This window comes from Euleptes europaea, chromosome 17 (assembly GCF_029931775.1).
Source record: "Euleptes europaea isolate rEulEur1 chromosome 17, rEulEur1.hap1, whole genome shotgun sequence".
NCBI classification, from domain to species: domain Eukaryota; kingdom Metazoa; phylum Chordata; class Lepidosauria; order Squamata; family Sphaerodactylidae; genus Euleptes; species Euleptes europaea.
Genome location: NC_079328.1, coordinates 42265275 through 42285165, shown reverse-complemented (window position 1 = coordinate 42285165; position 19891 = coordinate 42265275). Strand labels below are relative to the sequence as shown.

The following is a 19891-nucleotide window of genomic DNA, read 5'->3' as shown; positions in this document are numbered from 1 at the left end:
TTCTATTTACAGAGCTTTGCTCTGTAAAAACAAGCAAGTCCCGTTTTCTGCCTCGGGGAACCACAATGCCAGTAGCATCGCTGTATTAATACTGTAAGGGGGAGGGGATTATTGAAAGTGCAGGCAACATGAGACAGAGAGTGTGAATAAATATACCGGCTGTTGCGCACTTCCTCCGTCAGTGGTTCAGTCACAACTGAACGCTGTTCAGTCCTGTTTGGCCTCGCAGCCATGATGAAAAAGTCTCTCGCTTTTTTGTTTCCGTGACGATAAAGAGTCAAAGGAAGATGGATGGCTACTGGACGTGAAGGCGGGGTTTCAATATCAGCTTTCCAGTCTGGGGAGGAAAGAAAAGAATTGGACTTCACATCGGCTCCAGCATTTCAGTTCCATTTATTGATCGACTTCAAAAGGTTTTAACCACTTACGACAACACCGAGTTAAAACACCGGATGGGGCATAACTGAGAAACGACCCCAAATACAGACAGTCAACTTGATAGTCAGCCAAAGGCGTGTCCATAAATCCCTTTATATGTTGGTCTTCTAACAGAGTGGGTGGTTGTCATTTGAAACCTTCGGGCCACGAGCAGCCTTCGATTAGAAGGGCACTTCCAGCTCGGTCAAATATTTGTCAGCCAATTAAGTAGCAGTCCCAAGCCAATTAAGTAGCAGAATAGGCAACGCAGAAAGAGGAGGATCTGACACATTCATGTTCTGAGTGGTAGAAAACGCATATGGTGGCCTCTACCCTGTTGCTCCACTATGCAAAGAGGATACCTCCCCTACCAGCCTTCATCAGCTTAAGTGATTATGGTTCCTCTGGAAGATTGACTCAAGTTGGGGTAAGGCTTCGAACTGTGTTGAGCAGGACAGTATGACACAAGCCATTCTCTCTTTGGTATTCAAGGTTTAATCTACGATACGTACACACCTAACAGATTGCGTAATCAGTACGGTCCCTTATCTGTTCTTTTTTAACATATTGGAATGGCAGCCCCTCTTTCTCAGCCTCGGGATAACAAACCTGGAACGTTAACGTAAGAGAAGCTGGACCAAAATGAGTGCCGACCAGTTCAGGTTAAGCATAAACACATGAGGCTGCCTTTTACTGAGTCAGATCATTGGTCTTTCATATTGTACATACGAACACATGAAGCTGCCTCATACTGAATCAGACCCTCGGTCCATCAAGGTCAGTATTATCTACTCAGACCGGCAGCGGCTCTCCAGGGTCTCAGGCAGGGGTCTTTCGCATCACCTACTTGCCTAGTTCCTTTAACTGGAGATGCCGGGGATTGAACCTGGGACCTTCTGCACGCCAAGCAGATGCTCCGCCACTGAGCCATGGCCTCTCCCTAATGTCTACTTTAAGTGGCAGCAGTTCCCCAGGGTCTCAGGTGGAGGTCTTTCCCATCAGTGGCTACCTGATCTTTTTACAGAGTTGCCAGGGACTGAAACGGGAACCCTCTGCATGCGGAACACATGCCCTATCACTGTGTCACAGCCCCACCACCTAAAACCTCAGGACCACATCCACCCCCATTCAGTAATTTCATCAAGCTTTCATGTCGCACAAGGGACTCTTTCAAAAGTGTTGCTAGTAAATTTAGAGCAGGGGTCCCCAAAGTGATGCCCAGGGGCACCAGGAGCCCATCTGCCCCACATTATATTTCCGTCCCCAACCCCAAAACTCACACATAAAGCTGGAACTACTTACATCATCACAAGACATATTGTACTCTGCCAGGACCGTCCGACATCGAGCAGCTATTCTGCACACGGTGTGTCAAAGGAATACACCGGTCTCTAGACTTAGAATAAGTAAAGCAAGACTTCACTGATGCATTACTAGTGTTCACGTGGCCATAGCAAAATCAGTTAGTTACTTCTGCAGGAGTTATTCCAGAACTGGGAGTGTTTTTCCTCCTATTATTTACTTTTCCACTCCTCTGCCCGGATGCTCCAATCACCTTGGTCAAGAGTTCCAAGGAGGAGATCAATGTTATTGGGCTAGGAGATTGAACCATCCCCACTATGGACTGGCAGCATCCTGTTTTGCTCGTGGATTGGCTGGAGAGAGATCTGGTGTCATCCAGGGAATCCTTATTTCTAAACAACATCTATATTTATATAATATGAAATAGACTAAAACCTTGTAAATGTGTTTGTGCTCTTTATGTGCTATGACTTACCACTCCCAGAAGAAACAGTAGTTAAAAATAAAAAAATTCTAACACCGAGTAACTCTATTTGCGAACAGGGTTAAATAAACGACAATTACTGTATGGCATGCATCTTGCTTTTTCAGCTAGGAAGCACTCTGAAAAGGATACATCGAGGGTGCCACGACTCTTTTATGTATTCCAGCAAAAAATAACCCTATCAGGGTAATACAGCTAATTGTGAAGAATGGGTGATTCCACAGCGATGTGAAAAAAGATACCTAGGAGACAACAAAAGATTGTCCTATTAAAACTCCCACTGATTTAAAAGAACAGTTAAAATACTACTAAAATTTTTTTAAAAAAAATCCAGAACACTTAACATTACAGTAGACAGAAATAACACACACACTCTGATGCTTCAATTCACCATCAGCTTCGCTCTACCAAAGGTAATTCATGGCACTGACGTTATTATCATGCAGAGTTACTCCACTGATTTCGATGGACTCAGGATGAAGAGTTTTTATATGCTGACTTTCTCTACCACTTAAGGCAGAATCAAACCGGCTTACAATCACCTTCCCTTCCCCTCCCCATAACAGACACTCTGTGAGGTAGGTGGGGCTGAGAGAGCTGTGACTAGCCCAAAGCCACCCAGCTGGCTTCATGTGGAGGAGTGGGAATCAAACCTGTTTCTCCAGATCAGAGTCCATCGCTCCAAACCACCACTCTTAACCACTACACCACGCTGGCTGGAGTAACTCTGCATTCAATCGCACTTGTTAGGACACACCAAGTGTTGTGTTTACAGCTAATTCAAAGAAATGCAACAGAAACCTCACACAGTTGAAACTTAATGGAAAGGTGTTACCTACCTTCTGTGTTTCTGGATCTATTAGCCAGTTCCAAGCACCAGTAGCTGTACATACAGACACCACTATAAGAATTACTAATGAAAAAGTGAAAATATTAAAATAAGTTTGCAAAAGAGCAATAGATAACTCATTGTTAGACACATCGTATCTAACACTTTTTGCATTGTTTCAAACTTTTGTTCTCCTAATCCTATTGTACTGCTTACTAGATGTCCCATCTTACTGACTGAATCGACGTACGCTGTGTAATCGGCCTTGAGTCCCCATTAGAAAGGTGGACGATGTAAGTCAGTAAATAAAAAGGAGTCACTTTTTTTAATTGAATCTTTTTTTATTTTTCATTAATAAGTAGATATACAGAGGGGAAAAATAGGGACAGGGAAGATAATATTATTTACATATCATTTTGTTGATATCTATCTCTACCCCTCTTTATAATACCATCTTCCATATTTTCTTAACATAACAGTAATTTGATTTGACTAGATCTTTTATCTGGTGCTTTTAATATATTCATAAAAGGATTTCCATCTGTCATGATTCTGTTCTCGTGTATTATCTTTCATATATTCTGTTAATTGTGCCATAGTAATATATTCTAGGGACTTATCTATTCATGTTTTAAGTTTTGGGATCTTATTTGTTTTCCAAAGTGATGCCAGGACTACTCTCGCCGCTGTTACAAGATATTTTAATACAATCTGTTGGTCCTCATTCATGGTATCTGGTGATTTATTCAGAAGAAAGAATTTGGGATCATATTTTATGCTCTGTCCTACGATGCCTTCGAGGTTCTTATTAATTTTTTTCCAATATTTCTGCACGACTTCACATGCCGCCAGCAGTGGAAAAAAGTGCCTCTGATTTTATGACATTTCCAACAGAGTCCCGAAGATTTGCTGTTCATATTCTGAATATCGCTAGGAGTAATATACCATCAGTGCAGCATCTTAAGGCAATTTTCCTGAATACTTTGACATAAAGTAAACTTAGAATTTTCCCAAAAGATCTGTTCCCATTCTTCTATCGTTATAGTTTCATTTAAGTTCTCCATCCATTCGATTTGGCAGACTTCAACTTGTTCTTCCTCTGTATCGAACGATATTAGGAGTTTATAGATCTTTCCTAAAATATGTTGTACTGGTTTGCTCATTAGTTGTTCAAATTCCATCTTTTTTCTCGACAAAAAGGAGTCACTTCGAATTAGTCACAGAGGACATTTTATCTGGACAAAGTTAGGTCAGGCATCATTTTGCAATAGTCAGTAAATTGCGCTGTCATTTCTAACAGGCACAGAAGAGTTGAATCTTTGATTGGGCCAACCAGTTTCTTAAGGAGGGTTGCAAATTTCTGAGCCCAAGAGATGTTTCTTTGAGGCATAGGTTACTTCTGCTCAAAACACTCATCTTTCCTAAATAGACGTAGTGGTGTTTCACTAGAACCCATGTGGAATCATCTCTTCTGCTATACCGTCTGCTTATCTACGTATCTAGGTGAGAACCAGTGTGCTGCAGTCAATACTCTGCTGAGCAAATCCAAATTCAAGCCCCTAATCTGCTATAAAGTGAGCAGGATAGTATTGGTCAGCCTCTCAGTCTAACTTCACTTTCAAGGCTGCTGTTACATTAAAAAAGAATTGCTTCTAAATGAAGGCATTTTTTTTCCTGTGTAGTATTCAAGTATGATGGCTTTCTACACTATTTTGCCTATTCATCCCTCCCCCTTTTCTGTAAAAAAAACTTTTTTCCCAATAAAATTAAAGCTTAAACTTTTCTATTATCTCTTTATTCAAAGGCGTGCTCCTTTCAAATATGAAATTTCTGAAGAAGGGAATTCTGACTCATGAAAGGTCTTCCTGAAATAAATTCAGTTAAGGTGCCACTGGACATCCGTTTTATTTTGCGACAACAGACTAACACAGCTACTGCTGTCTTTCCAGAATCCCAGAACAGTCCCTTTCTGCAAACCTGACAATAAGATTGTCAGCCTGACCCTGTATTTTACTTTCCCGTTTAAGCAAATATACAACATAATGGAACATTTGTACTAAAAAGGGCACCTATTAATGAGTTCTACAGTATTACCAAATGGTATTGCTGGTACTTTTCCCAGCCAAGTCTATTTCTCTCTCCCTCAATGTATTAATACAGCATGCTTTAAAAAATCGTTCTGAAAGTCTACTGGTACAATCTGATCCAAACATTAATACTCATTTCCACTCCCGATGGAAAGCCGCAGACTTACTTCTCCAGCGCCCTGTAGCTGGTTGCAAACAAGCTATGTATTCGGTAAGTCTCCTTTCAAAAGCCTTGAGATCTGAAACAGAGGAAATAAAAATCTAATTATGCTCGCCCTGTTTTAATTTGTGCTTTGGACTCCTGAGCCTCGTTTTCAAAAAATATAATAAAATAGGTGTGTCACAAAATACTTCCCCACGGAGTCTCACACATGCTCCCCCACCCCCGCATACTGAAAACTAGTAAAAAAAATGGCAGTACCCTGTTCTATTTTTTTGTTTTCCCTGTAGTTAGAAACGGGACAATATGGCGTTACTTGGACCAAGTGATAGGCAGGATTACCTTAGATGAAGGCTGTTCATTATTCCCTGATATTTGATGCAAGGTGCCTATTTTTAAATAAATAATAGTTTACAATACTTATCACTATCTTTGCTGCAAGTTATAATGCACTAGACTTGCCCAGTATTTCCAAATTCTCTCATATATTCAGCTTCACTTTTTGTTCTGGGTTCCGCCTTTCATTTACCCTGAACAAATGTCTAATAAATGAGGTTAACTGAAAAGGAGAGGTGAACGGAGTCTGCTGCTTGACCAGAAAAACAAGCACCCGATTCCAGAAGGGTAAAGTTAGCCTGTTAACTCCTTGGAAAAAGTACATGCTAACAATATGCTAAATAAATTAATACCCCCCACCTAATGTATTGCACAGGACTGTGAGGGTGACATGGAAGAGAGCATAATTACATGCACTGCTTTGAGATTGTTGAAGTGCATGTGGATAAGTGTCATCAAGTTGCTTCCGATTTAGGGCAACCCTATGAATTAATGTCTTCCAAAACATCTTATTAACAGCCTTGTTCAGGTCTCACAAACTGAGGGCCATGGCTTCCTTTATAGAGTCACTCTATCTCATGTTGGGTCTTCCTCTTTTCCCACTGCCTTTAACTTTCCCCAAAGTTATTGTCTTTTCCAGTGAGTCTCCTCATAATTCGACCAAAGTACGATAGCCTCCGTTTAGTAATTTGAGCTTCTAGAGAGCGTTTGGGCTTGATTTGATCTAGAACCCAGTGATTTGTCTTTTTGGCAGTCCACGGTATCTGTGATTCTTAATAGCAGGATAAAAATATTCTAAATAAATAAACCTCTCTCTCTCTCTCTTACACACAAGCTAGCCTACCTCACAGGGCTATTGAGGATGAACCATGTGTGCTAATCTGAGCCCCTGGGGGAAACAAAAGTTTTTTTTTTAAATGCACCAATAAACAAACATCAGCAACATTCACAGAAACCAGTAAAATGAAACAGCAGCATACCAGTAAGACCTCCCTCCCCACGGGAAAGAAAATAAATTCAGTTCAAACCAGTAAAAAGAAGAACAGCAGCTTGTGAAAAAGTTCCCCATTTTGAACAGCAGAAAGAGGTTCCAAAGACCTCCTGCGGAGATTTATTTGGTTACCTGCTTTAACCCAGATTGAAACGACATGTTTGTACCACCGCGCTGTTTGTTTTAAACAGTTCTCTCTCTTTAAATTATAATTCAACTTTTATTACAAGGTACGATGAAACTACAAAGGTTCCCCAAACTTACAAAAATCTTTAATCCGTTATCCAATGCCAAGTCAGAAGCCTAAAGTCAAAACCAAGTTATCAAAAGTTCACAGTGCCAACACAGACCAACCAAATTAGGGAAAAGGCAAACGGATCAGACAATAGTAGAAAAGGGCAAGAGTCCAGTAGCACCTTAAAGACTAACAAAAATATTTTCTGGTAGGGTATGAGCGTTCGTGAGCCACAGCTCACTTCTTCAGATACAGCTTAGAACAGTGGTTCCCAACTTTTTTTGACCAGGGACCACTAGGACTTTTTTGTTCGGTGCAGGGACCCCAAGGTTCAAAATAAAAATTCTGAGAATTTGAAAATAAACTTTAATCATAACTGTTAAACATTAAACTTAGAATAATATTTGAATATATATATTTTATAATAGAAATTTTAATTGAAAATATTAATTTATTATGGGTTTATAACTTTGTTTCGCGGACCTTAATTTAGTTCTCGCGGACCCCTGGGGGTCCACGGACCCCTGGTTGGGAACCAGTGGCTTAGAATGTGAATCCATCTGTCTTTAAGTAGAGGAGAGTGAATTCAGACAAGAATTAGTATGTAAATATTAACAGTATGTAAATGTGAATAGCAGGCGTGATGGGATAAGGTGTGGTATGCAGAAAAGTCTGTGATGTCCAGGGAGAGATGGGTGTGGAGAAATCAGCATTGGTAATGAGCCATGAATGCGAGGATCAGACAATATATTTGAAGCTGTAGGTACTGTCACAAGACAGTCTTTTGCCCTTGCAACGGCCACACAGTGGGGCCTCTTGAGGCCGGTGTGTCTTTTCTTCTGGGGGGGGGGGCTGTTTTAAACAGTTCTCAATTGTTGGTTGCCTGCTTGGACCACTTTGGGGCTAAGGCGGGGTGTGTGCGTGTGTGCGTGTGCAGAACTCCCCCCCCCCGCCTCCACCCCCAGATGAATGAACGAATAAGCAAAAGGGTCACTAGGCCAGGAAGAAGCAAGGGGGGAGATAAAAGATGTTACAATAATGTTATACATTTACTTAAAAGGGCAAGAGTCCAGTAGCACCTTAAAGACTAACAAGAATATTTTCTGGCAGGGTATGAGCTTTTGAGAGCTACAGCTCACTTCTTCAGATCTAGAACCCACTGATCTGAAGAAGTGAGCTGTGGCTCGCGAAAAGTCATACCCTGCCAGCAAATATTCTTGTTAGTCTTTAAGGTGCTACAGGAGGGGTAGAAAAGAGCAAGAGTCCAGTAGCACCTTAAAGACTAACAAGAATATTTTCTGGCATGGTATGAGCTTTCGTGAGCCACAGCTCACTTCTTCATTTGAAGAATTGAGCTGTGGCTCGCGTAAGCTCATACCCTGCCAGAAAATATTCTTGTTAGTCTTTAAGGTGATACAGTCTTTAAGGTGCTACAGGAGGGGTAGAAAAAAGCAAGAGTCCAGTAGCACCTTAAAGACTAACAAGAATATTTTCTGGCAGGGTACGAGCTGTTGTGAGCCACAGCTCACTTCTTCATCTGAAGAAGTGAGCTGTGGCTCGCGAAAGCTCATACCCTGCCAGAAAATATTCTTGTTAGTCTTTAAGGTGCTACAGGAGGGGTAGAAAAGAGCAAGAGTCCAGTAGCACCTTAAAGACTAACAAGAATATTTTCTGGCAGGGTTATGAGCTTTCTCATATCTGAAGAAGGGTATCTGAAGAAGTGAGCTGTGGCTCGCGAAAGCTCATACCCTGCCAGAAAATATTCTTGTTAGTCTTTAAGGTGCTACTGGACTCTTGCTCTTTTCTACCCCTCCTGTAGCACCTTAAAGACTAACAAGAATATTTTCTGGCAGGGTTATGAGCTTTCTCATATCTGAAGAAGGGTATCTGAAGAAGTGAGCTGTGGCTCGCGAAAGCTCATACCCTGCCAGAAAATATTCTTGTTAGTCTTTAAGGTGCTACTGGACTCTTGCTCTTTTCTACCCCTCCTGTAGCACCTTAAAGACTAACAAGAATATTTTCTGGCAGGGTATGAGCTTTCGCGAGCCACAGCTCACTTCTTCAGATACCCTTCTTCAGATATGAGAAAGCTCATAACCCTGCCAGAAAATATTCTTGTTAGTCTTTAAGGTGCTACTGGACTCTTGCCCTTTTCTACTATTACAGACAGACTAACACGGCTACCCGCTGTGAATTACATTTATTTAAGGCAGAACGAGTAGAAAAAAGCAGAAACTTTTAGGAGGAAACTGGAGTGGGAGGGTGGGGGGAGAGCCGGGCAAAGGCCCCTTTCCAAATGATGGCCCCTCCCACAGCCCTACTCTTCCCAGGGAGGGAAACCCCCACCCCCACCCCCCCATTTACCTTCCGCCTGCTCCAGCGAGTTCATTTCGAGGGGGAGCGAAGTGGACGACCGCGGCCACCCGACGTTCAGGCCCGAGGCCCCGAGCCCATAGCCGGCCCTGCGGTTTCCCTCCTCCTCGCTGCCATCCGTCCAGCTCCCGCGCTGCTTCATTGCGAGGGAATCGTCGCCTCTTCCTATTGGACCGGAGGCCCCCAATTTCCGGGCCGCTGTCGAGCAAGCGTCGCCTCCATTGGGCAGCTTCTGTTGAGGGCAAGAAGCCGAAGAAGAGCGGTTGAGGGAAAGGGAGAAGAAAGGCGCGCATGCGTGGCGTCAGGGCAAGAAGCCGAAGAGTGGTTAAGGGAAAGGGCGAAGAAAGGCGCGCATGCGTGGCGTGAGGGCAAGAAGCCGAAGAAGAGTGGTTAAGGGAAAGGGCGAAGAAAGGTGCGCATGCGTGGCGGCAAGAAGCCGAAGAAGAGTGGTTAAGGGAAAGGGCGAAGAAAGGCGCGCATGCGTGGCGTGAGGGCAAGAAGCCGAAGAAGAGTGGTGGAAAAGGGCAAGAGTCCAGTAGCAGCTTAAAGACCAACAAAAATATTTTCTGGTAGGGTATGAGCTTTCATGAGCCACAGCTCACTTCTTTAGGTATCTGAAGAAGTGAGCTGTGGCTCACGAAAGCTCATACCCTACCTGAAAATATTTTTGTTGGTCTTTAAGGTGCTACTGGACTCTTGCCCTACTACTGCAGACAGACTAACACAGCTACCCACTGTGAAGAAGAGTTGGTAAGGGAAAGGGAAGATGTGCATGCGTTGCAAGGAAATCGAAGGCATCCCACCGCTGCTATTTCTTTTTTAAAAAGGAGGGCTGACAATATTGTCATTATTGTACTCGTCATTGTTATTACTATTGATATTGTTGTTGTCATTATCTCTGTTTCCGCAAAGCAGCAGCGAAATTAATGCAACTTAGAAACCACTGTGTAATAAGGCTGTTTTTACGTTTGCATTCCAATGAAGCCAAAGCCTCATTAGCAGCAGACGTAATTTGGTTCCAGGCACACCGGCTGTGCGATTTACCTTTGTGAGGTTTCCGGCATAAAGCCAAATCATGTGAGAGCTGCCAGGGAGATTTAATGTTTTTTTAAAAAATAAAGGATTTAATAGGAGACTGTGTCACCGGTCACCAAGATTAAGTTAATTCATTCCATCATATTCCCTATTACTATGTATGGGTGTGAAAGCTGGACACTGAAGAAAGTTGATAGGAAGAAAGTACATTCCTTTGAAATGTGGTGTTGGAGGAGAGTGTTACAGATACCATGGACTGCCAAAAAGACAGATCAGTGGGTTATAGATCAAATCAAGCCTGAACTGACCCTAGAAGCTAAAATGACTAAACTGAGGCTATCATATTTTGGTCACATTATGAGAAGACAAGAGTCACTGGAAAAGACAGTCATGCTAGGAAAAGTTGAGGGCAGCAGGAAAAGAGGAAAACTCAACAAGAGATGGATTGACTCAATAAAGGAAGCCGCAGCCCTCAGTTTGCAAGATCTGAGCAAGGCTGTCAAAGATAGGATGTTTTGGAGAACATTGATTCATAGGGTCGCCATGAGTCAGAAGCCACTTGACGGCACTTAACACACACACAGGAGGATGATGTTAGTTCCCTATTTGACTCTAAAGGAGCAGATTTTTGTTTATTTGTTTAATTTCCTTTATAGACCACATTTCTGCCCAAAACTCAAGGCAGGTTTACAAAATACAGAAAACAATTCAATCAGCATAAAACATCCAATAAACAATAGAGGTTGGATTACAGAGACAGGAAACAACGCAGATAAAATGTCTACATCATGACACACCCTAATGCAGAAAGAGGATTACAAAGATAGAAGATAATGAGGTAAAAGCTAGGTGATACATACAACCAATACTGCAATGGACTACAATCCTCTTCCTTTACAAAAGAGTCTGGAGCTGTCCCATTATACCATCATTTTAATCCATTTATAAAAAGGCATTTCTGTTTTGCTCATTCTGCAAAATGATTGGAGGGGGCTTCCTGATGCAGTTTAAATGAGGACCTGAGAATTAAAGAGCCTCAACATAGCTTGTAGACCAATCAAAACCCAGGAAAAACTCTGAGAACCAGTGAGCATCCAGTCCAAAGCTTATGAATAGCTCTGTATCAGGACCATCTGAAAATCATATGGCCAAACCTAGGGTTGCCAGTCTCCAGGTGGGGCTGGAGTTCTCCTGGAATTACAGCTGATCTCCAGGCCACCAAGATCAGTCTGCCTGAAGAAATGGCAGATATGAGGGGAAGACTCTATAGTATACCATAGTATCTATGAGAAACTGAAGTCCTAGAGTAACAAAACACCCCTGCTGAGCTCCTTCCCCGCTCTGGTCACCGTTCCCAAATCTCCAGGGATTTCCCAACCTGAAAGTGGCAACCCTAGCTGGACCACCAATGCAGTGTAGTGGGAAAGAGTGCTGAAGTAGGATCTGGTAGACCTGGCTTCAAATTAGGGTTGCCAACCTATTCATTACATCCTTTGCCGCCTTTTACATAATGATCCCAGAGAGAAAGAAATTTCTTTTCTTAGTGTCATCACTACTAGGTGAACAGATATTGAAAAGAGCCACTATTTAGAGATGTATGACTTATGTGACTCTTGCAGTGCATTTCTAAGGAGAGTTACTCCCGTCTAAGCCCATTGAAATGAATGGGCTTAGACGGGAGTAACTCTCCTGAGGTACCTACGCACAGCCTGCTGCTATTTTAGTGGAGGCGACCACTTTATTACAATAAATATGCTATCCTGTATTGTTTTCCCTCTTCTGGTATACTGGTTAATTTATGAACATTTAGATTACTTCGGTGAATCCCTTTTCAGAATATATATATAGTTTTGCGATGACGAATGGTATTAAGCAAACAAATTGAACTGCATTCCCAAGTAAACATGCATAATATTGGTATTAATAAAGCAGTAAGTAGTACAGTGGTTAGAGTGTTGGGCGGGACTAGAGAGGCCAAGCTTCAAATTTCCATTCTGCCGTGAAGCTTCCCAGGAGTGCAATACTTTGCAGAGTTACTCCTCCCACCTTCTGACCTAGATATGAAGACTGATAGATCTTCATTCTTATTTGTATCTGACAGAGCGAGTTTGACTCACAACAACATATACCCTAGAAAATTATGTTGGCATCTAAGGTGCTACTAGAGTTGCCAGCCACCAGGTACTAGGTGGAGATCTCCTGCTATTACAACTGATCTCCAGCCGATAGAGATCACCTGGAGAAACTGGCAGCTTTGGTAATTGAACTCTGGCACTGAAGTCCCTCCCCAAACCCCGCCCTCAGCAGGCTCTATCCCAAACACCTTCCACCCATTGCAAAGAGGGACCTGGCAACCCTAGGTGTTACTGAACTCAGATATTGTTCCAGTAAAACAATGGGCTCTGCCTAGGATTGCACTCTGTTTGTGACCTTGGGCCAGTGGTTCTCTCTCAGCAGCCTCGTTTTCCTCAGAGGGTTGTTGTGAGGATCAAACGGATAAAGGGAGAACCGTGTTGCCCTAAGTTCCTCCAGAAGCAATTGCACAAAACAAACATTGCTCTAAATCAATATACCATCTGAGTGACTGCAATCCTAAACAGATTTTTGTGTGTGTTATTTGCCTTCGAGTCACTTCACGGTGTCCCTAGGAATTCACGACCTCCAAAAGGTCCCCATCATTAAACACCCTTCTAAATCAATGGAAGTCATTGAACCGCCCTGAGAAAAAAGCAGGCTGTAAAGTTGCCAACCTCCAGGCAGGACTTGGGAGATCTCCCAGAATTACAACCAATCTTCAGACTACAGAGACCAGCTTCCCTGGAGAAAACAGCTGCTTTGGAGGACGGGCGCTATGGCATTATACCCTGTTGAGGTCCTTCCCTTCCCCAAACCCAGGACTCCCCAAGCTCCATCACCAAATCTCCAGGAATTACTATTATTATTATTATTAATAATAATAATAATGGTCAAGCCCTGGGGCATGGTCCATTGAATCGTAGAAGTGTTGCAGTTCTGCTTAGGATTGCCCTGGTAGACATGTCTAAAATAAAACACTGCTGAGGTATCCTTCCCTTCCCCAAACCCAGGACTCCCTACGCTCCACCCCCAAATCTCCAGGAATTATTATTATTATTATTTATTATTATTATTATTATTATTAAGGTTAAGCCCTGGGGCACGGTCCATTGAATCAATTAAGGTAGAAGGGTTGTAATTCTGCTTAGCAGTGCATTCCTAAGGCGAGTTACTCCAGTCTAAGCCCATTCATTTCAATGGGCTTAGACTGGAGTAACTCTCCTTAGGAATGCACTGTAGGATTGCCCTGGTAGAAATGTCTAAAATAAAATATGGCGAAGGTGTCTCGCCCCTCTCCAAACCCAGGACTTCCCACGCTCCAACCCCAAGTCTCTAGGAATTGTTGTTGTTGTTGTTATTAAGGTCACGCCCTGGGGACTCCCCACACTCCACCCCCAAATCTCCAGGAATTATTATTATTATTATTTATTATTATAATTATTATTAGGGTCGAGCCCTGGGGACTCCCCACACTCCACCCCCAAATCTCCAGGAATTATTATTATTATTATTATTTATTATTTATTATTAGGGTCGAGCCCTGGGGACTCCCCACACTCCACCCCCAAATCTCCAGGAATTATTGTTATTATTATTTATTATTATTATTTATTATTAGGGTCGAGCCCTGGGGACTCCCCACACTCCATCCCCAAATCTCCAGGAATTATTATTATTATTTATTATAATAATTAAATATTAAGGTCGAGCCCTGGGGACTCCCCACACTCCACCCCAAAATCTCCAGGAATTATTATTATTTATTATAATTATTATTATTAGGGTCGAGCCCTGGGGACTCCCCACACTCCACCCCCAAATCTCCAGGAATTATTGTTATTATTTATTATTATTATTTATTATGGTCGAGCCCTGGGGACTCCCCACACTCTACCCCCAAATCTCCAGGAATTATTATTATTTATTATAATTATTATTATTAGGGTCGAGCCCTGGGGACTCCCCACACTCCACCTCCAAATCTCCAGGAATTATTGTTATTTATTATTATTATTAAGGTCGAGCCCTGGGGACTCCCCACACTCCACCCCCAAATCTCCAGGAATTATTGTTATTATTTATTATTATTATTATTATGGTCGAGCCCTGGGGACTCCCCACACTCCACCCCAAATCTCCAGGAATTATTGTTATTATTATTTATTATAATAATTATTATTATTAAGGTCGAGCCCTGGGGACTCCCCACACTCCACCCCCAAATCTCCAGGAATTATTATTATGATTTATTATAATAATTATTATTAAGGTCGAGCCCTGGGGACTCCCCACACTCCACCCCAAAATCTCCAGGAATTATTATTATTTATTATAATTATTATTATTAGGGTCGAGCCCTGGGGACTCCCCACACTCCACCCCCAAATCTCCAGGAATTATTGTTATTATTTATTATTATTATTTATTATGGTCGAGCCCTGGGGACTCCCCACACTCTACCCCCAAATCTCCAGGAATTATTATTATTTATTATTATTATTATTATTATTAGGGTCGAGCCCTGGGGACTCCCCACACTCCACCTCCAAATCTCCAGGAATTATTGTTATTATTTATTATTATTATTATTATTATTATTAAGGTCGAGCCCTGGGGACTCCCCACACTCCACCCCCAAATCTCCAGGAATTATTGTTATTAATTATTATTATTATTATTATTATTATTATGGTCGAGCCCTGGGGACTCCCCACACTCCACCCTCAAATCTCCAGGAATTATTGTTATTATTATTTATTATAATAATTATTATTATTAAGGTCGAGCCCTGGGGACTCCCCACACTCCACCCCCAAATCTCCAGGAATTATTATTATTATTTATTATAATAATTATTATTAAGGTCAAGCCCTGGGGACTCCCCACACTCCACCCCCAAATCTCCAGGAATTATTGTTATTATTTATTATTATTATTGTTGTTGTTGTTGTTGTTGTTATTATAATTATTATTAAGGTCGAGCCCTGGGGACTCCCCACACTCCACCCCCAAATCTCCAGGAACTTCCCACGCCAAAGTTGGCAACCCTAGCTTATGAACGACAACAACAGCAACAATAATAGTAATCACTGTTATTATTAGGGCGGTTGTAATTAACTGCTAGAGGAAAGCACTGGCCAACCGCCTCTGTGAGTCTCTTGCCATGAAAACTGATGGGAATTTTACCCTTGTTAGAGGTAGGTTACATCACCTTTGATCTGGTCAGCTTGGTTACAAACCGTTTAACCCTTGAGTGACTGAAATACAATGAAACTCGCTATCCAAAACCCAACAAAAAACCCCAAAAGGGGTCGCCATAAGTCGGCTGCGACTGGACGGCACTTGACACACACTCACACCATTAATTGCTATGATCAATTGTGGCTGTTCTGAAGGTCGAGGCCCGCCAACCGCCCGGGAGGCCTCGGCGTCGCCATGGCGACCGGGCAGGCCCGCGCTAGGCCGCGCTTCCCCTCGGTCCCGGCGGGCGGCGCTGCGCGAGGAGGCCGCGGGCTGGCTCCTTTCCCCCTTATGGGCGGGCGGAGGGGGGCGGCCCCGTCCCCGGCGGCCGCGGAAGAGGAGGAGCCGGCGAGGGGCGGCCGTGCTGGCCTCCCTTCCGCTGCGGGCTGCGGCGGCCGTTGGAGGAGGGCGGGGAAGGCCGAGGCGGGGAAGGGAGCTCCGCGGAGCCGAGGCCGAGCGAGGAGGACGAATTGGGGAGGGGCTTGCGAGGAGACCGCCGAGGTGATGTGCCTGTTTTGGGTGGGGGGCGACGTTGGAAGGTTTATAGGGTCAGCTCCCAAAGGCCATTGAAGGGGGGGGGGGGAAAGCGGCCTTCCTTTTCTCTACCCCCTTCCTCCCCCCACCCCCAATCCTACAGCATTTCAGGTTTATTTACCAGCACTTTCTTTAGTTATGAGGCTATTGGGGAGGGGGAAACGGCCTTAAAAATACACCCCTCCTCTCCCTGCCCTTGTTTTGCATTATTTATTACGATTTTTAAAAAATAAATATTATTATTATTTATTATGAAGCATCTTTCCAAGTGCATGACAATTGTGGGGGGGGGGGAGAAAATTCCAGACAGAAGAAAAAGTTTAAAAAGAAGGGAAGAATACTAATTTGACTCTTAATAGGGGAAAGGGGGGTAGAAGAAAAATAATATCAACTTAATTTTTTACTAGGGGGTATGTAAAGTTTTTTTTTATCGAATCCATTTTCTATGACAGAGAGGAGTGACTGGAGAAAATTATGTAAATGTGTTTTGTTATGTCTCTGTTTTTATTTTTAAAATGCTTTTTTTCTTCTTGTTCTCTCTTATTAATATTATATTAATATTGCTTATCGAAATATATTAAATAAGGGGAAAGTATAACATTAAAATAATGACTTATAAGGGTTAGAAAATATTAATACAAAGAGATACCAGATATTTGTAGGGAGGGAAGAAGTCGGTGGGGGAGTCAATTATAATTAATTATATTTAATACTGAAGACATGAACCTATTAATTTATTTTTTAATTTTTTTATCGCGTCAAAGATAGGTATATAGGATGTATTGTCAAATGAGATGTATAGTAATTATTGAAAAATAAGAAATATATATATTTAAAAAAAGACAATGAGGGGAGGAGAGACCAGAAATACCACGACAATATTTTTTTAATGTACTTCTCCTCTCTCTCTCTCCCCCCCCCCTACTTTGTAATGTTGTCAACAGCCTGCAGGGGAAACGTGTCTTATTGTTTTGCCTTATTTGTTATGAAGCATCTTTCCAAGTGCATGTCAATTGGGGGGGGGGCAAAAATACCACGACAGTGTTTTTTTAAAACGTGCTTTCCCACCCCCACACCAACTTTGTAAGGTTGTCAACAGCCTGCAGGGGAAACGTGCCTTATTGTTTTGCCTTATTTGTTATGAAGCATCTTTCCAAGTGCATGTCAATTTTTTTGGGGGGGGGAGAGACCAAAAATACCACGACAGTCTTTTTTTTAATGTACTTTTCCTTCTCTTCCCCCCCCCCCCACACCCAACTTCATAAGGTTGTCAACAGCCTGAAGGGGAAAAGCGCCCCACCTCTTTAATAGAGACATAATGGTATGGGAATGGGTAGGCGAAACGTTTGCATGGTGATCAAGAACAGGGCCGTTTGTGCCTGGGAGGTTTTGCCTTGGGTTTGTCAAGATGCGCATTTCCCCCATCTGAATTCTCAAAACTCAGCAATGAGCCCCCATGCAGAGTTTTGAGAATTTGGATGGGGAAAATCATAAAATCATAGAGTTGGAAGGGACCACCAAGGTCATCTAGTCCAACCCCCCTGTACAACGCAGGAAATTCACAACTACCTCCCCCACACACCCCCAGTGACCCCCACTCCATTCCCAGAAGATTTCAAGATGCCCTCCCTCTCATGAACTATCTAGGTCATTGAATCAGCATTGCTGACAGATGGCCATCTAGCTTCTGCTTAAAAACCTCGAGGGAAGGAGATGAAAATGTACATCTAGAGAGCAGCAAATCCAAGGCAAAACGTCCCATGCATAAATGGCCCAGGTGAATAACTTATCATTAATTTTCTATTCACAGAGCGGGAAATTTTCCCTCCTGGTTGTTGGCCACCCTACCGCGTTGCTTTGCCACTTTTATTCTTCAACGTCTTAGACCCTCTTTAGAGTAACTTTCCATAGGACTAGATTGCACGCTAGCCTCATTTGGATATACACAGTTCTCTGCTGTTTAGTTTTGATTATGCTCGATCTTTCCACTTTTCTTTTATGCTGTCCCTTTATGTAAAAGTGTATGAATTGAACGTCCTTTGCCTCTTTCCATTTCTGGAGACACAGGCTTAAGATCCCAAACAGACATGAGTTTGTACATGCTTAAAAGAAGGCTGTATGCATGTGCTGGGAGCAGTTGATGTACAGTACTTTAGAGGTGCAGGATTTCTCTGTCTCTGTTCTTTTCCTGTATATGTGTAAATTAAGCAAGTTGCCGCAAAAATGCCGTCAGCCTGTCATGCTCCGTCCTTCAGAAGGAACCAGCCCATGTAAATTACTGTTCTCAGAACTTCTCGCTGGTTGCAGAAGTGGAACGTTCATAACAGTATTTATTATTAGCAGCAACACCTCCTCAAACCCTTCCCTCTTTGATTTGCACATGCAGTTGAAGTGGTAAAATATGCACACGGTTTGCCCACTTATACTTATTATTTGACAACTCCTTTCTAGAGCCTTCTGTTTAGTTAGACTGAATGCTAACTCCTTTATGGTTATGCAAGGCAGAATTTTGAACATAACATACCAAGACAGGACATGTCCTTGCTCTTCTGCCTCTATTGATTCATTAGCTCATGCCCTTTTGGAATGCCGCTTTTATGAGGAACTTCAATCACGTTATTACCTCTCCCCTTTTAACATATACATCTAATACCTCTGTGTCTGGCATAATGCCTTTTTAATTAAGTGACAGGGATCCCAAGGCTACATTGTCAGTGGCAAGATTTATTTCAGTCCTCATATCCCTCAAACATTAGATTTAAAATCACGCTGCTCAAGATCAATGGATCTAAGGGATACAGGAAAGGAAAGGTAAAATATGCTGCACTGCCTCAGAGTGTGGACACTCTGCCTCCATGCAACTAAGTTCAGATGGTGGCCGTGTTATATATTTGAGCCTAGCAGCACCTTAGAGACCAGCAAGATTTTTGGGGTATGAGCTTTTGAGAATCAAAGCTGATGAAGGGAGCTTTGACTCTGAGAAGCTCATACCCCGGAAAAAAATCTTTTTTCCCCATGCTGTGTGTTGTTGTGTTGAAAACCAGCAGCTTTTAATTACATGTTCTGGGATAAAGTTCCCCTGAGAGACTATGATTTTTCAACCCCATTGGTATGGAAACCACAGGCAGTCAGTCCCTATTGGATGTATGTTCCTTATGGATTTTTAACTGTTTGTTCATGGAGGAGAGGGCTATTCATGGCTATTAGTAAAACTGGATGCTAGTCATGATGCATACTTATTCTCTCTAGGATCAGAGGAGCATGCCTGTTATGTTAGGTGCTTTGGAGCACAGGCAAGACAATGCTGCTGCGGTTGTCTTGGTTGTTGGCTTCCTAGAGGCACCTGGCTGGCCACTGTGTGAACAGACTGCTGGACTTGATGGCCCTTGGTCTGATCCAGCATTCCCTTTCTTATGTTCTTATGTATGGCCCAAATTAGGTGGAAAGGTGGGGTTTTAATGTTTAATAAATTACAGTGGGCTATGAGCAGAGAGGGAAGTAGTTCACTTCCAGGTAAGTGAAGCGAGCTGCTTACTACAGAGGAATGTGAATATTAGCAAACAGTTTGATCTAGAGGATGATTCTAACATAGACTCCTAACATGGGATGAAATTGTTAAGAGGCGGAGGTTAAATGATGTTTAGAGGGTTGGTTTTATTTGATCGACTGATTGATGGTATGCCAATAAAGGTATTGAAATTTGACTCCTAACATGGAATATGATCAGTAGAAATCAAGAGCATCTGGAGAGTGTCCTCCAAGGATGGGCTTATTCTGGTTCTTCTCATATAC

At 42.6% G+C, this 19891-nt stretch overlaps 1 protein-coding gene across 1 annotated transcript; it reads right to left on the bottom strand.

Annotated features, from left to right (window-relative positions):
* Positions 1-273: 273 nt before the first annotated feature.
* On the bottom strand, positions 274-9293 carry CNEP1R1 (CTD nuclear envelope phosphatase 1 regulatory subunit 1). The gene is made up of 6 exons (XM_056862795.1): positions 9206-9293; positions 5287-5358; positions 3043-3116; positions 2336-2445; positions 1720-1774; positions 274-337 (listed from the first exon to the last, which is right to left on the bottom strand). Exons 1-6 carry the CDS (start codon positions 9228-9230, stop codon positions 296-298), a joined length of 378 nt encoding a protein of 125 aa, XP_056718773.1. The 5' UTR covers positions 9231-9293; the 3' UTR covers positions 274-295.
* Positions 9294-19891: the final 10598 nt, after the last annotated feature.

What these genes read in the sequence shown, in the direction of transcription:
- CNEP1R1 (XM_056862795.1), bottom strand. Translation starts at nt 9,230, where the DNA reads ATGAACTCGCTGGAGCAGGCGGAAG. An exon ending in CTCGCTGGAGCAGGCGGAAG is followed by an intron (nt 5,359 to 9,205) that starts GTAAATGGGGGG and finishes CCTCTGTTTCAG; the next exon opens with ATCTCAAGGCTTTTGAAAGG. An exon ending in TAGATCCAGAAACACAGAAG is followed by an intron (nt 2,446 to 3,042) that starts GTAGGTAACACC and finishes GTTGTCTCCTAG; the next exon opens with GTATCTTTTTTCACATCGCT.